The sequence below is a fragment of the Mytilus trossulus genome, unplaced genomic scaffold (assembly GCF_036588685.1).
Source record: "Mytilus trossulus isolate FHL-02 unplaced genomic scaffold, PNRI_Mtr1.1.1.hap1 h1tg000103l__unscaffolded, whole genome shotgun sequence".
Lineage (NCBI taxonomy): Eukaryota > Metazoa > Mollusca > Bivalvia > Mytilida > Mytilidae > Mytilus > Mytilus trossulus.
In genome coordinates this window covers 2,986,128-3,004,878 of record NW_026963296.1, presented here as the reverse complement: position 1 = coordinate 3,004,878, position 18,751 = coordinate 2,986,128, and the positions used below count along the sequence as shown (strand labels likewise).

General features: G+C 30.7%; 1 protein-coding gene across 1 annotated transcript in view; it reads left to right on the top strand.

Annotated features, from left to right (window-relative positions):
* The window catches only part of LOC134699914 (uncharacterized), a 72,996-nt gene extending 54,705 nt beyond the window's left edge, over positions 1–18,291 (top strand). Inside the window, exons 12-20 of the mRNA XM_063561311.1 lie at positions 7,233–7,319; positions 8,438–8,518; positions 9,203–9,268; positions 10,783–10,863; positions 11,899–11,979; positions 13,646–13,726; positions 14,711–14,726; positions 15,459–15,707; positions 18,206–18,291. Coding sequence (XP_063417381.1) covers positions 7,233–7,319; positions 8,438–8,518; positions 9,203–9,268; positions 10,783–10,863; positions 11,899–11,979; positions 13,646–13,726; positions 14,711–14,726; positions 15,459–15,707; positions 18,206–18,291 — 828 coding nt within the window. The remainder of the gene's footprint in view (positions 1–7,232; positions 7,320–8,437; positions 8,519–9,202; positions 9,269–10,782; positions 10,864–11,898; positions 11,980–13,645; positions 13,727–14,710; positions 14,727–15,458; positions 15,708–18,205) is intronic.
* Positions 18,292–18,751: the final 460 nt, after the last annotated feature.

The following is an 18,751-nucleotide window of genomic DNA, read 5'->3' as shown; positions in this document are numbered from 1 at the left end:
TCTACGGTATTTATTTGTACAATTCAGGTAGTCTTGACCTATTCATTTGTCTTAAAAAAAAAACAGTCACTTCACACACACACATATATACGAATATCAATTATATGCTTACAAGACATGTTGCATTGTTAAATTAATTACGGTATGTGAAAATCAAGACTTGCATAAAAAATATCCCAATATTAGAGACAGTGGCGTCATTTTTCCTCAGAGCTTTCAGCTCTTTGATTATCGTGAAATATGACCTTTGATTTTTATACGAATTTTTCGTCGTATATTGCTATCACGTTGGCGTCGTCGTCGTCGTCCGAATACTTTTAGTTTTCGCACTCTAACTTTAGTAAAAGTGAATAGAAATCTATGAAATTTTAATACAAGGTTTATGACCACAAAAGAAAGGTTGGGATTGATTTTGGGAGTTTTGGTTTCAACAGTTTAGGAATTGGGACAATACCCCTAATGCGCCTTGAAATGAGGAACACAAAAGTCACGTGTAAACAAAAAATCTCTGTGTAGTGATATTTGACACATTTCTATGATAAACAAATAACTGAGCTGAACCATTAGTGTTAATTTAGAAAATAAGGGAACACAGAATAAATGTGTAAAAACCATGGAGCTATGAAATGTGTTCAAAGTATTAAAATTTCAAAGAACTTATTGTGTTAAAATTGGGATTTTTTACCATGAGGAGCAACATCGCAAAAGGATACTCGGGGTTTGCTAAATTACGGAAAAATGAATCACACTTCGTACCCCGAAAATTTAACCACATATGTAAAAATGTCTCAGCTTCGAAACAAGCCATCTTACATATACAAGTTTACGATATGGGCTGAGCAACAGAAGAAAACGTTACCATTACGGCCTATGGAATAACAATTGCGCATATTGCCCCAATTAGGGGCCAAAAAAGGGCCCAAATAAGCATTATTCTTGGTTTTCGCACAATAACTTTAGTTTAAGTAAATAGAAATCAATGAAATTTAAACACAATGTTTATGACCACAAAAGGAAGATTGGTATTGATTTTGGGAGTTTAGGTGCCAACAGTTTAGGAATTAGGGGCCAAAAAGGGACCCAAATAAGCATTTTTCTTGGTTTTCGCACCATAACGTTAGTATAAGTAAATAGAAATCTATGAAATTTAAACACAAGGTTTATGACCATAAAAGGAAGGTTGGTATTGATTTTGGGAGTTTTGGTCCCAACAGTTTAGGAAAAAGAGGCCCAAAGGGTCCAAAATTAAACTTTGTTTGATTTCATCAAAATTGAATAATTGGGGTTCTTTGATATGCCGAATCTAACTGTGTATGTAGATTCTTAACTTTTGGTCATGTTTTCAAATTGGTCTACATTAAGGTCCAAAGGGTCCAAAATTAAACTTAGTTTGATTTTGACAAAAAATGAAACGGTTGGGTTCTTTGATATGTTGAATCTAAAAATGTACTTAGATTTTTGATTATTGGCCCAGTTTTCAAGTTGGTCCAAATCTCGGTCCAAAATAAAACTTTATTTGATTTCATCAAAAATTGAATAAATGGGGTTCTTTGATATGCCAAATCTAACTGTGTATGTAGATTCTTCATTTTTGGTCCCGTTTTCAAATTGGCCTACATTAAGGTCCAAAGGGTCCAAAATGAAACTAAGTTTGATTTTAACAAAAATTAAATGCTTGGGCCTCTTTGATATGCTGAATCTAAACATGTACTTAGATTTTTGATTATGGTTTTCAAGTTGGTCCAAATCAGGATCTAAAATTATTATATTAAGTATTGTGCAATAGCAAGTCTTCTCAATTGCACAGTATTGTGCAATGGCAAGAAATATCTAATTTCACATTATTGTGAAATAGCAATTATTTTTTTTAATTAGAGTTATCTTTCTTTGTCTAGAATAGTAAGCAAGAAATATCTTATTGCAAGAATTTTTTTTAATTGGAGTTATCTTTCTTTGTCCAGAATCAACTTAAATCTTTGTTATATACAATATACAATGTATATTCACTTTTTACTACCAACTGATAAATTTGAATAATCTTTACCATTCAGTGATAACAAGCAGTTTTTTTACATCTTAATATTTTATGATGTATTTAAATGAGTAGTAATTGTTGCAAACTCCATTAGAATATTTTTATTGAGATTAGTTTTGGAATAAGGGAAAGGGGGATGTGATTAAAAAATTGGGTTCAATTTTTCTCATTTGAAATTTCATAAATAAAAAGAAAATTTCTTCAAACATTTTTTTGAGAGGATTAATATTCAACAGCATAGTGAATTGCTCTAAGAGAAAACAAAAAATTTAAGTTCATTAGAACACATTCATTCTGTGTCAGAAACCTATGCTGTGTCAACTATTTAATCACAATCCAAATTTAGAGCTGAATCCAGCTTGAATGTTGTGTCCATACTTGCCCCAACCGTTCAGGGTTCAACCTCTGCGGTCGTATAAAGCTACGCCCTGCGGAGCATCTGGTTTATATTTTAGCCATAGCGTTGTAGGTTTATTTTCAATCTATGCGTTTGACTGTCCCTCTTGTATCTTTCGCTCCTCTTTTCAGATCATAAATATTTCATCAGTATACACTTTTGAAGTTGATTCATTTTGAAAGCCTTCTTTGGGTGTTTCTGGAAAGCCTTTGACTATGATGAGGCCTTCATCAATACAACTATAAGACCTGGCCGGTTTTAGAATGGCACAAACTTATCGTGGAAATTAGGTGAAGGACGCTATTTGTTATGTGTGCTTGCATATCTCCTATGGCAACTAGTATCAACTTTTTCAGAGATGTTGTATTAATCATTCCTTCTATCATTCTATGACAACTCTGAGTTGCTCGAAGGATTTACTTTACAATTTCGCGTGATCGGCGATCTTGAATATTAGCATAGTATTTGTTCCAGACTGTGCGCCGTCAATGTTTTCACTATTTCGTATAGCACAGGTGCATGGATAACAGATTTCTAACTTTCTTTCTGTGTCTTTTGGTTCTGTCTTATTGCCTTATTGTGCAGTTTAACAAAAAAAAAGCATGCTATCGGCTCATGTGCTATTAAATATCCAGCACTATGTTTGGCTAAGAGAACAATGGTTTGCAGTTCAATTGCACAATTGTCACGTACTATTTTGTCGATCATAAAGGTTGTTACTACATGAAGATCGTCAGTTACAAACATCTCAAAAACAGAATCCATCCAGTATTTTTTTGTTTGTTGGTAGGTTACGACTGTGTCTGGTTATTGTACTGGTATTTTCAATCAGTGGCTCATCTTCTACTTCAGAAGTACGTTTTTGTTTTTCCTGACAGAATGTATTGAGATCTGAAATAAAATTGGGAATGGAAATGGTAAATGTGTCAAAGAGACAACAACACGACCATAGAAAAGACATCAGTAGAATGTCACCAATAGGTCTTTAATGCAGCGAGAAACTCCCGCACCCGGAGGCGTCCTTCAGCTGGCCCCTAAACATATAACCATACTAGTTCAGTGATAATGGACGACATACTAAACTCAGAATTATAAACAAGAAACTAAAATTAAAAATCATTGTTTTCACAGGATTAGTACGTTTTGCCTTGTGATTCTGGAGTGTTTTAGCATCTCCATGGCCTTCATTCAACTGTTCCAAGTTGAGTGGTGTCAGAAACGAATCCAACGGGCATCATCAATGTATACTTGCAACAAAGTACTAATTACCATATCAAATGTCTAAGACAGCTCTTTTGTATCTGCTTGACATTGTAAATCATCATAGTTCTTTCCAGTCTATTTTTCATTAGATTTTTCAGCTCCAGTGATTTAAATACAATCATTTTTCTTACCTTTTTGAAATTGAGTGGTCATAAATTATAATGTTTATAAGTAATTACTTATGCAGCTGCTTTTGTGTAATACTATTTCGGTACCAAAAATCTACTTTAATTGTTCAGTATTATTTTGTTACATTAAAATTATTGTTATATTTATGTACTACACCGTTACATCTTCAGTTAAAAGTTTGTATTTTTCAAATCTATTAAAGTTAAATAAAATAGTGTGATCACTATAAGTATTATTTCTGTACCAAAATTTATAGAACTGAACATTTTAGTACAAATCAAGTACTGTAAAATACAGGTACATGTTCCTAAATTTTACAACATTTTTAAAGTAAAGAAATAGTATTAAATATTAAAAGAAAATTTCCGGTATTAGAGATTAAAAGAAATTTTTCAGTACTACATATTTTTAGTACAGAAATAGTACCTATACAAAATTAGCAGACTGTATGCAAATGTGAAATTGAATTCATTATGTATAAGGGTTTTTTGTTGGTTTTTTTTTTTTCAATATATGCATGTCTTATTTGACCACTTGGTGAATATCCAATATAAATAGACATATCACAATGACTTGCAAAACAAGTTATACATGGCAAATTAGTAAGAATAAGGAATACTGATATATTGTAAATTAATATTTTTAAAATGACCACCATTTAAGATGACCACCAATACTTCAATATATGAAGGATGATATTCTTTGTAATTAGTGATCAATATATCAAATGTTTCAAAATTGGTAGGTCATTTATTTTTCATAATTGTTTTACAATTTTTAATTATTTTATGGCGGTCATTTTAAATTACAATTGGCGTCAAGAGCAGACATTTCAATTTTCTGGATTTAGTCCATAGCTATGGGTGTTTGTTATGACCTACACGTAAACATGTAAAACTCTGCAAAGTTTAATGATTTTACCAAAATCTGAAAAAAAATTCTCAATTCTACTGGACTATACAAGCAAAGTTAAGAGATATTTATGCCCAAAGTAAAATATATCTTTGCTTTGCGAATATTTATTATTGAAAAAAAATAAGGATCAGTACCAATCGGAGATGTCTTCTACTTTTTTACAACAAAAACGAAGTTAGTTTGGGAATGGAAATGGTAAATGTGTCAAAGAGACATCAACCCGACCATAGAACAGACAACAGCAGAATCTCACCAATAGGTCTTTAATGCAGCGAGAAACTCCTGCACCCGGAGGCGTCCTTCAGCTGGCCCCTAAACATATAACCATACTAGTTCAGTGATAATGGACGACATACTAAACTCCGAATTATACACAAGAAACTAAAATTAAAAATCATTGTTTTCACAGGATTAGTACATTTTGCCTTGTGATTCTGGAGTGTTTTAGAATCTCCATGGCCTTCATTCAACTGTTCCAAGTTGAGTGGTGTCAGAAACGAATCCAACGGCATCATCAATGTAAACTTGCAACAAAGTACTGATTACCAGATCAAATGTCTAAGTCAGCTCTTTTGAATCTGCTTGACATTGTAAATCATCATAGTTCTTTCCAGTCTATTTTTCATTAGATTTTTCAGCTCCAGTGATTTAAATACAATCATTTTTCTTACCTTTTTGAAATTGAGTGGTCATAAATTATAATGTTTATAAGTAATTACTTATGCAGCTGCTTTTGTGTAATACTATTTCGGTACCAAAAATCTACTTTAATTGTTCAGTATTATTTTGTTACATTAAAATTATTGTTATATTTATGTACTACACCGTTACATCTTCAGTTAAAAGTTTGTATTTTTCAAATCTATTAAAGTTAAATAAAATAGTGTGATCACTATAAGTATTTTTTCTGTACCAAAATTTATAGAACTGAACATTTTAGTACAAATCAAGTACTGTAAAATACATGTACATGTTCCTAAATTTTACAACATTTTTAAAGTAAAGAAATAGTATTAAATATTAAAAGAAAATTTCCGGTATTAGAGATTAAAAGAAATTTTTCAGTACTACATATTTTTAGTACAGAAATAGTACCTATACAAAATTAGCAGACTGTATGCAAATGTGAAATTGAATTCATTATGTATAAGGGTTTTTTGTTGGTTTTTTTTTTTCAATATATGCATGTCTTATTTGACCACTTGGTGAATATCCAATATAAATAGACATATCACAATGACTTGCAAAACAAGTTATACATGGCAAATTAGTAAGAATAAGGAATACTAATATATTGTAAATTAATATTTTTAAAATGACCACCATTTAAGATGACCACCAATACTTCAATATATGAAGGATGATATTCTTTGTAATTAGTGATCAATATATCAAATGTTTCAAAATTGGTAGGTCATTTATTTTTCATAATTGTTTTACAATTTTTAATTATTTTATGGCGGTCATTTTAAATTACAATTGGCATCAAGAGCAGACATTTCAATTTTCTGGATTTAGTCCATAGCTATGGGTGTTTGTTATGACCTACACGTAAACATGTAAAACTCTGCAAAGTTTAATGATTTTACCAAAATCTGAAAAAAAAATCTCAATTCTACTGGACTATACAAGCAAAGTTAAGAGATATTTATGCCCAAAGTAAAATATATGTTTGCTTTGCGAATATTTATTATTGAAAAAAAATAAGGATCAGTACCAATCGGAGATGTCTACTACTTTTTTACAACAAAAACGAAGTTAGTTTTAGATATTTTGGCAATTATTTACGTTTTTGATTAGAAAAACTAAATTTGTTGATAAAACAAAATGAAAAGATTGGTGTGTTTGTAACACAAAATTACAAATTTAATAAAACAAAGAATCAACATTAAAATGAAAGGAACATCTTTTGATTTGATTATATTATATAAAACTTGAATTTATATTCTATATTTCATACAATATTGTTCTATTTTTGTATATAGTAAGTGTCTGAGGAGTGCAATAAAATAATGCTATTTTTAATCATTGATATTTTAATATGATTTAGTGTATGCCCACTACAGTGATCACTCTTACAATGTGATTATATTAAATATATTTTTCTGGTTATATCCTGTCAAATAAACGTTGCAACTTTTTGTTGTTATTTTTTTTATGTATTTACCATATTCAATGAACATACAACCAAATACTACCAAAGAAAAAATATTTCAACTTAATTGAAAATTGACAAAAAAATATTTTTTGTTTGTTATTTTTGAATTAGGCCAAAAGAGAAGTTGAGAAATTGAAACTACACTTATTAGGCAATATGAAATGTACGGATTAGTTTTCTACCTTGATAGCATTAAAAAAAACTCTTGATAATTTCGGTTTTGAGTGTACCATTTAATTGTAATTCAAGAAAACACTTCAAATACATAAAAAAAAACTCACGGTTCAGGTTTCAAATGCTCAAGAACATTAATCACATATTTGTAATTTATTCAGCCACCTAAAAGAGTCAATTTAGAAGTTGGCGCAGTATTGATAACTGACGAAAAAGGCAACAATCAGACCAACATTTTACCAGAAAATGTAAGAAGCTGTAATAAAATTAACGGTACCAATTTTCTTGCACAAGATGCGCATTTTGACAATACATGTCTCTTCAGTGATGCTTGTGGCCAAAATATTTGATATACAAAGCTTATATAAAAGATGAAGAGCTATAATCCAAAAGGTCCAAAAAATAAAGCCAAATCCGTGAAAGAAATCAGAGCTTTGCATGTAACATTGTATTAGACATCTTTCAAGTATTTAAGGATGTTCGCTTCTCATGTTTTTTTGTTTTTTGTCAGATTTTCGGAATCCTCTTCTCTTGTTTAATCCATTTGAATGCTTTTAAATAATTTGCCATTGACCTCATTTTTCTTTTTATTAAATTTTTACGTTTATTATTATAAGCCATCTGTTAAATTCTTATAAAATCCTGCTTATTTTTTAAGGGTTTTTGAGCACTCAAATTTGTCAATGATATAGCTATAAAAAGTAAAGAGATAACGTTTTGCGTCCAAAATTCAATATGTTTAAATGGCTAATATCCCGACAACAAGCACATTGACCGATTACAGTTTTTATCTTTTGCTCCCCTCAATAATCCCCTTTCAATATATACTGGTGTTATGAAAAGCTTGTTATTTTGAAACCTAGTAGCGAGACTCCTTAATAATGGTGTCCAGGAAAGAGAAAATATCTTTTTAAATTTTTTATTATGCCATCCTGTGAAAAAAGTCAGAATCTGCATAATTTGGAAAAAAAATATACATTTTATAGTTAAAATTTCCATGCAATCCCCAAAAATAAAAGAAAACCCTAGTTCATCTACCAGAACAGACGATTACTTACTTAAAAATGTGCAACCTATTATAAATATAGACATTTGTACTGTAAATATTATTTTTAACTTTCAATTAAATTTCAAATATATTGTTTACACTGCTGCTGTAGGTTATTACCTACAGAAAGCAATCGTATTTTCTCTGGTTCCTCACATTTTAAAACCTGTGAAAGTGTACATGTACATTGTTACATTTGATATTCTTTCTATGCTTGAAACTACAAATGTGTTTTGATATGATATATAATATTTTGACATTTTTGTTTTAAAAGTAAACAATGGTGAACATATATTTATATTTTTTAAATCGTATTAGCTGCCAAAGAATATTGAAGCTGTCACAGCATTGACATCTGACATAGACTGTCCCACTCAGACCAAGATTTTTCCATTTAACGTAAGAATATAAAACATTTTAGTAAACATCGTTTATGTATTTTATAAGGAAACACAGGCAAAATTATATCTGCTTTTTGAAAATGTCCACCTACCCTTTAGTTTAGGTATTTAAACTCTGCATAGTTTAAAAAAAATGATTCTATAGTTGAGATCAGGATAGATCAATGGAAACCTTCGAAGATGTTGTACCACAGCTAATAGTAACTTGAAATTGTCCAATTGGTTAAAAAAAGAATGTGTTGTCTTGTATCTTGATTACAGTAACAGAAACTATTTTTATTTAATTAAGTGGATTATAAGATAAATAATAACACTATTAAAGTCATTAGATATTTTACAAATCTTTTTCAAATAATGTTCACAGTAACTGTAATAGAATATTCTCTGATTACATTGTATTTACACTCTCGTTCTTCACATATAAAAATAAAAACATGTGATGAAAGACTGGAGTAAACTGTTACATTTCATATTTCTTTGATAATTGCACTATTATTTTAAATGTGTTGATGTTGAGGTGTAAAATGCAGACAATTGTGCACATTCTTTTTTTTTGGTACCTTTTTAGCCATCCAAAAATATCATGTTTTATTTTCTATATAAGATTGCACTATGTGCTATGCTTTAGTAATTAAGGTTCTGGCGTTGGTGAATCATTTACTTATATATAATCTTGTTTCAGCCACCTGCCACAGAGTTGACACCTGACAAAGAAGGTGCCACTCAGAGGGACATTATTCGGGAAATAGTAAGAAGCTGTAACATTATATTAGACATATTTTAAGTATTTGATATCCAGGCATTCTAAAGCTTGTATTCTGCCATCCTGTAACGGAAGTCAGAATCTGCATAGTTTGGAAAATGACTATACATGTTAGTTGATGTTCCCATGCAATCACAAGAAATCAAGGAGAACCCTAGGTTATCTACCAGAAAAGACGATAACTTATTAAAAAATATGCAATAGATTATTCATAAAGACATCTGTACAGTATATTAATTATATTAGTTATAATTAAAGATAAACAAAAACTCTTGGAAAATCATTGGCTATTTAACGATTGTATTTTAAATAATGGTGGCAGACACTGTTGAACATTGTTTTTACACTCTCATTCTTCATGTAATTTTCATATCAAAACATGCATGTTTGCGCCTGTCCCAAGTCAGGAGCCTGGCCCTCTTGCCTTTGTCAGTCAGGGGCGTTACTTAAACAAGTAATTTTTTTTAATTACTTATTTAAGTAATTTTTGTTTTTAAAAATAATAAAATTACTTAATAGAGTTATTTTAAATTTCAATAGAAGCATAGAAAAAAATGTAGTTTTTATGAGTTTTTACAGTATTTTATATCATAAATAAAGAATTTATTATATTTGAGAGGAGTATAGAGATGAAGGATTACTTTACAAAATAATGACAAAAATATTACTTGAATAAGTTATTTTATACATTTTTGAAAAAAATAGTAATAAAACCTAATTCAGGCACATGTGTACTTGATTTGGGTTACAAATTATAAATAACTTCAAGTCTTAATCAATTCTCAAGTATCCATCTATTTATATCAGTCTGCCTTCAAGACTTTGGAGGAAAATGATAATTTAATAGTCCCAAGAGACCAATCTTTGACCCAGAAGTGTCGGTATGAAAGATAAGTGCGTCAGAAAGTTAACTTGTGTTTCAAAAGGATTAGATTTGATATATCATGAGAAAAATGCCCACATGACTGTGAAAAATTGTTAAAGCTAGTAAAATCTGTATTATTGGACACCTATAAAATAAATAATCATTAAAGGTACTTATACAAGTAATATTTAAAATAGCCTCGTTTTCAACATTACTTGTATAGGTAATTTTAATTGTTACTTGTTTAAGTAATGCCCCTGACTGTGTGTTAGTCTTGTATCATTTTAATTTAATTTCTTGTGTACAATTTGGAAATTAGTATGGTGTTCATTATCACTGAAATAGTATATATTTGTTTGGGGGCCAGCTGAAGGACGCCTCCGGGTGCAGGAATTTATCGCTACATTGAAGACCTTTTGGTGACCTTCTGCTGTTGTTTTTTTCTATGGTGGGGTTGTTGTCTCTTTTCCCCATTTCCATTCTTAATTTTAATTTTTATGTAAATAAACATATGACTTGATATTTCTTCTTTGATTAAACATATATCGTGATATGATTTTAAATGTGGTGACATCGTGGTTTCTTATATAGACATTAGTAAATATTTTACTTATATTTTTGTAAATCATTTCAGCCATACAAAAGTTTTGAAGCTAGCTCAGGATTGACTTCTGTCATAGAAGACACCACTGGGACCAACATAATTCAGGAAAAGGTTAGCAGCTGTAACACTAAAGTGAACCAGATTCTGAATTGTATACGGCTAGCATTTCAACCTGGTTTAGTTCACCATTTTTGCATAGAAAAATGCCTGTACCAAGTCAGGAATATGACAGTTGTTGAGTTAGAACTTTTGATTTTGCCATTTGATAAGGGATATTCCGTTGATAATTTTCCCCGAAATTTCATTCTTTTTGTGATTTATTTTCTAAATAAAATTGTGCAATTAGTTCCATATTTAAGCATCTGTATTGTCTTTTTAATTAATATATAAATATCCAATCTATTCATGTTTCATAACTTGTAATATAAGATCAACTCAAACAATTGTAAAGTCCTTGTCAGGTTTCAATTTAATTTCAAATAATGTGTACACTGCTAATGTAGGATAGTATCAGCAGGAAACAATCTTGTTCCCTCTGGTCCCTCACATTTTAAAACCTGTGAAATTACACTTGAGAATATTGTTCCATTGATATTTGTTTCTATGCTTCAAATTACAAATGTGTCTCTATGATTGGGTGGTTGTCGCTTTGACATATTCACCATTTCCTTTCTCAATTTTATTTTTGTGATATTGAATATTTTGACATTGTCGTTTTTAATGTAAACAATTGTGAACATGTATTTATATTTTGTTAATCATTAAAGCTGCCAAAAAGTTTCGAAGCTGTTACAAGATTGACGTTTGACAGAGAAGGCACAACTCAAATCAGCATTATATACATATTCTATAATTGTTTTTAATTTGGTGGATTATAAGATAAATAATAACTCTTTTAAAGTAATTGTTATTTTAAAAAAAAATCAAATAATGTTCACAGTTACTGTGGTAGAATAGCCTTTGATAACATTATCTTATACTCTCGTTCTCATAATAAAATAACAACGTGTAAAGAAAAACTGGAGAAAACTTTTACATTTGATATTCCTTTTATGTTTGCACGTTGTATTGTTAAACGTGTTCAGGTGGTGGTTTCTACTGCAGACACTGTATAACAATTAACCTATATTTTGTAATTCTTTTCAGCAACCTAAGAATTTAGAAGTTGCAACAGGATTGACATCTAACAAAGAAGTCATCACTCAAACCAGCATTATTCCAGAAAATGTAAGATGCTGTTACAATACAGAACAATGGTCTAAATATCTTATTTAGGACTCTAGGCCAAAACAAAATAGTATTCTGAAGCATTTATTCTACAACCAGATTGTGGAAAATGACTTTAAAGTTATGATTCCCACCCTTACCGAAAAATAAGCCCTGCGGCAAACATTTGCCGCAAGTTTGCCGCAAACATTGCCACAAGCTTGCAGCAAACGTTTTACCATGCAAATGAAGTCTGCGGCAAGCTTGCGGTAAACACAATTATGCAAATTAGATTTGCCGCAAGCTTGCGGCAATTGTTTGCTGCAAATTTTTGTGGCAAACTTGCAGGAACTACACATATACCAATGTCATGTGTGTAGACACATTCAATTTATTCTCTTTCAAATTACACAGTAACATTTTAAAAAAGTCAATTCCTGTCTTTATAGAAACAGTCATTGAAAGAATTCTTGCAAACTCATTAGATGTGAGGAAATACATACATGCATTTGAGTTTTGAAAAAGGGACAGGAGTCATTCTCAAATGACATAATATACCTGTATTAAAAACTGATAAAGGTAAAATCTCAATATGTATTGAGTATAAAGCTAGGTATAATTGCATTACAGAATTTAACTTAATCTTAATAAACATGATCATGATGGTGCAGTACATCAGTAACAAATTCCAACATATAATAGCTTAAAGTAAGTTTTTCAATCACACATACATGTATATATAGTTGCTTACTTAATTATGTATGATGATAACATTAATTATTTTATCAAAACATGCAGTTCCATGAATCATTTGTACTTACACAGTTACATACTGATTATCCCATATTATTGAACCAAAATGCCTTAATTCTTGATCTCTTATATGTGAAATGCATTTCCAAAAACAACCAACATGACCTAGCCACAATTTCAAATTGTTAGCATCCAGGAAGTGCCAACTAGGCATGCCCAGTCAATATTGTGTAATTCCTGCAATGTTCTGGCAAACATATAGAATGGTCAAAGTTTTCTGCAATCTTGCGGCAAACATATTGAATGGTCAAAGTTTTCTGCAATCTTGCGGCAAACATTCTTTCTTATTTTAAACTTTCTGGCAATCTTTTGGCAAACATTGATGTTTCTGCAAACTTGCCGCAATGTTTGCCGGAAGTTTGCAGCTAGCGGCAAACATCTGCAAACAATTTTTTCTGTGTTCCTGCAAACTTTCTGTTTGCCGCAAGCTTACAGCAAGTCTGCTGCAAGTTTGCGGCAAACAATTCAGTTTCATAAGGGTGCATGCAATCAACATAAATCAGTGGAAACCCATGTTAATCAACCAGCTAATACGATACATTACTTAAAATTGTGTAATTGGTTCCAAATGTGAACATCTATCCTAATTATATACATAAAAAACTTATTTTCTATTACTTGTTATATAAGGTCAACGTAATCACATTAAAAAAGTGCTTAGAAATTTAACTGTTTTAAATATTTTTTAATTTTACTGTAAGCCTGTTTTACCAAACATGAAAATATACACTGGAGTATATTGTCACATTGATACATTTGATATTCCCTCGATGTTTATACTTACACGTGCACTGTATTATGATTTGTTTTGACATTGTGGTTTCTAATGCTGACAATGGTGACCATTTGACTTACATTTTGTTAATCATTTCAGCCACTAAAAAGTTATGAAGCTGCCTCAGGATTTAAATCTGACACAGAAAGCACAAGTCGAACTCAAATTATTTCCAAAAAAGTAAGAACCTGTATCCTGTAAGAAGATATTATCATAATATATTGCAAAAAGCTGTCATTATTGCTAGATAATGAAGAATGTTTTAGTATGCAATTATAGATACAAAATACAATAATTATTGCATGTCCTGTTCTGTTCAATGGGGAGAAACAACTATCATTCAATATTTTTCTCTAATATGTATCACGTCTTTCAATTCTGTTCAATATCTTTACAAGAGCTGTAAAAAATATTTACAGTTGTTGAACAGCAATTCTATGACATCTCTTTTTAAATATATTTAGCATGGCTTTCTTTATTTCGAACTATTTTTGTTGACCAGCAATAAGGTAATATTTTGTAGAAAAGAGTTTGTACAATAAATTATCAATATTAACTTTCCTACCAATGCATCTATTATAAGCAATCAGATTCAGCAGAGTGTAGAAAATGACATGACAAATGAGAATCAAATGCAATCACTGACAGTCAATAGGGAAGCGCATTAATCTACCAGCGAAGACTACAACTTGTTTAAACCTGTATAATTGAAACAACATGTGAACATCGGCCCTGAAAATTAATATAAAAAAACCTGTCTATCATATTGTTACATCAAAAGCACAACAACAACATAAGAAGCTTAATATATGAAGAGGTATTTCAATCAGACAGCAACACAACAACACAAATGATACATACCAATCAAAAGGTGTAAATAAATTCTAAAAAAAAATGTGAATGAATACAATGGTTGCTATCTATTGATTATATCTGTAAGGAATACATGGCAATAAGATTAGACAAGAAATTCTACAATAAAATGAAAACAACTCGTTCTAAATTTCATCCATCCGAACTACAAATGTTTCTCAATTGACCACTTGTGTTGTGTTTTTTTAAATTAACCACAATCTTTCATTCAATGATGTAAAGTTTGGTATACAAATAAATTATTAACTAATTTTACTCATATTCTAAAATATTTCACTTTTTATTCTACAGGAACATACGAGTCAAGGTAAGTGATATATTTTGTATTTTATTTTTGTAAGCCTTTGGTGGTTTTTTTTGTATTTTGAGAACATGTACAATACGTCAAAAATTTATAAACACTTACATCATGTTACACATGACATCCAAACTTAAAAGTTTTGTCCCATTTGTCTCAGGATATCTTAAATTTTGTTTCAGGGTTTGTATAAATCAGTTATACCGTGTCATGCTTTTTCATATTCAGCACTCAACAAATTTCTGTTTATCAAAACTTTCCATCATTTTACACATCCAAGTTGAAATTTTCCTTAATGTTTTTTATCTCAGGAACTACTTAACAAGCGTTTCTGAAATTTGGTTTCAGGGTTGATGCATTTACAGATTTCTTCTCTCAAAAGCTTCCTGTTAAATGAACACCTACATATTTTTATAGTTAAGATTATCCACTTGCAGCGGTGGTATCATCACTGAGCAGTACCTCACAGTTTCACTTGTTTCTAGTGTTTTTGTTTAATTTGAGTGTAACTATAGGGCATTTGTGTTTTCCTCTTTTGAATTGTTTCACATCGTCTGATATTAAGGCCTTCTACAGCTTTCTGTTGTGCTCATTATTTTAAGCCTTTCAATGACCTATAATTGTTTTGTCCTTTGGTCGATGAATAGTAATGTCTCATAACACTGATGACCACATCTTCTCATTTAAATTGTCTATTGTATATATTATTCATGTTCAGAGTGTTATGTTATACAATTGTAGATACCAAAGTAGACTTCAGTGATATCTTAGATCAAATGATTACACAGTTAGTGATATCAGTGGACGACAGACGAAGCATTGAACAAAGTACTAACCAGGAAAACACCATGCTAGATATAGTAATCAAAAGGGGAGAGCCCAATAAATCTGTTTGTATTGATATTCTAATGCAAAATAGTGGGTATAAAGATATAGCACAAAAATTGAAGTCTGATTCATCAAGATCAGTGCCACCAACCACTAAAACAGGTAAGATCTGTATGTGTTATCGTACATTAAAAGAGATAGATCCTGGTGTGCATATGACTCTTTTATCGAAAGTAGAAATAGCTGTAATAAACCTAGCAACTGTACTATTATACCATACACAACAACTTGCAAAGCGTATCATGATTCGAAAGTCCGTCACTCCGTATGACAACCTGTATGTCACTCCTACTGATAGCACTTTGCCACCAGTATATCACATTTTGTTATTTCAACTTATTCTGTTAACAAACATATCAAGCCACTCACTATGGAGAGAGTAGTTATTCCAGCTGATGGAGTCAGTATCAAAAAATAAATTGCCTATTAATATTTTGGTCCGTAATTTGTCTATATTTTGTTTTTGTAAGAATATGCAATATTATAAAAACAATCGTAAGTCTATATTTAACATTTTGACATTGTTGGGATAGTTATTTATTTGTATAAATAATGGTGCATGCTTGTGCATAATTGACATTTTGACACTGATTAAAAAGAATCTCATTTTGTCCTTGATCTTAAATATGTGATCCAGTCGCATCAAAAGGACATTGAACAAATTGTGAATAGAAAAATATAGCTAAGGTACCTAATATTGTTTTTTGTTACGCTCATAACAATGCTAAAATAAGGGGAAATATATGTAAATCATGAGTTGATAAATACTTTACAAAATTTGGTATTTTTCATTTCAAAAGAGGGACGAAATATACCAAAGGGACAGTCAAACTCATAAATCTAAAACAAACTGACAACGCCATGGCTTAAAATGAAAAAGGCAAACATACAAACAATAGTACACATGACACAACATAGAAAACCAAAGAATAAACAACACGAACCCCACCAAAATCTAGGGGTGATCTCAGGTGCTCCAGAAGGGTAAGCATATCCTGCTCCACATGTGGCACCCATCGTGTTGCTTATGTGATATCAAATCCGGTAAATAGTCTTATTTGGCAGGTCACATTCATGAAAGAGAAGGGGATTGTAGTTACGACGTAAGGAACATATCCGATATCATTTGTGAAACGGAAAAAAAAATTAAATCAACTCGACGTTTTTAATGTGTAATATCTGTTCATGGTACAATGCATTATCTGAGGCATATTTACAGAAAAAAAGTGTAATTTACAGCTCTTTAGGTCTTACTGCTCCCTTATTGTAAGGACAACAAATGTACAACTTTAAAAGGGAATCATGTGCACTTATTAATAATAAGTGCTACTGCATCAAGAATGCTTCTATGTCCACATGTTACCTCCCCCCACAGTATTAATGTATATGTTACATATTTGTTTTTCGTTCATTTTTTTATACAAATAAGGCGGTTATTTTTCTCGTTTGAATTGTTTTACATTGTCATATCGGGGCCTTTTATACCTGACTATGCGGTATGGGCTTTGCTCATTGTTGAAGGCCGTACGGTGACCTATAGTTGTTTATGTCTGTCATTTTTTTGTCACTTGTGGATAGTTGTCTCATTGGCAATCATACCACATCTTCTTTTTTATACTTATTCTACCCTTTTCATTTGTATGGTGGTCTCAACTATTGGTTTTTTTTCTAGCAACAACTGTTGTTCACAAATAAATCTTACTATTGAGTATTTCGCATTATAAGAAGGTAGAAAAGATTTGTTGACTGATAGACTTGTAGCTATAATCATAAAAAAAAATCCTAGATAGGTCAAGACAATGGAGAGAGCACAAATAAATTGTTGATTACAACTTTTTAATTACCATCAATATTTTCAATATTTCCGATTTTGATAGATTAATAGTTGATGATTTTTATTTTATTGAGTGAAATCACAAAATTACTGAAGTCCAATTTCAATCGAACAGTCACTAATCACATGGCAAAATCAAATGACAAAACACATCAAACGAATTGACAACAACTATAGTTTTCCTGACTTGATACAGGTATTTTCAAATTTAGAAAATGGTGGACTGAACCTGGTTTTATAGCACTAAATCTCTCACTTGTACAACAGTATCATCAAATTCACATTGATATAATAAAATGAATGAAAAGACACCAGTAGATTTCATCTTCATAAAATACAAAAAATAATTAGGTTTATCAAAACTGAAACATGATTATTATTGAAACTACTAAATGCTTTCTTTGATGGCATATTACTTTAACTATATGACATGACATTTGTAAATGGTTTAAAATTATTATTGATTAAAAGAAACTTTTTTCATTATGCATTATCAGATAAATACTATAACAGCCGGTTTCAATGAGTATGTAGCTTAAGGTTATATCTTTGGTTAGCTTGCTTGTTAGCTGAACCATAAAGTCATTGTTAGGTAAGGTATTCTACCAGTTTGCTAGAAAGCGCAAATGTTCCTCTCAAAAATTGATTGTTTAATTAATGTATGGATTTATCCTGGAAGCTATTGGTAAAGTAGTGAATGAAAAGACAGTACGAAAACATGTTACTGAATATTTTTATTAATAACACATTTATTACATTATTTTAGAACTACCAGATGTTCCCGCTTATAAAATACGTCTACAGAAGAACTACCTAGAAATAATCAACACGTTAACACACCACGACAAGTAGATGTACAACAACAGTGAAAGTGAAAGTACAGAGAAAGTGAAAATACAGAGAAAGTGAAAATACAGAGAAAGTGAAAGTACAGAGAAAGTGAAAGTACAGAGAAAAGATAGACACCTGTTTGTTAAGAAAAAGAACAAGTTGTTTAAATGATTTGGGTTTTAGATTTCCATCTACGAACATAACCGTACAGATTTATCTACCAACCCTTCAGACATAATTCAATTGAAGTGAAAAGTGCAGTGAACGGATATTTACAAACTGCAGTTTCATTTTATATTAATGAGTCAGATATAGGTTCTTCATAAATGTTAAAGGTTGATGCAAACATATATGTGTTTTTTTTATATTTGTACATTTTGAAAGTCAATTGACTGTTTACCTAAAGACCAATGCTTCATTCTGTTGTTACAAACATTATGATACTGTTCCGTGAGAATATGATTGTTCAGTGCATTTTAGT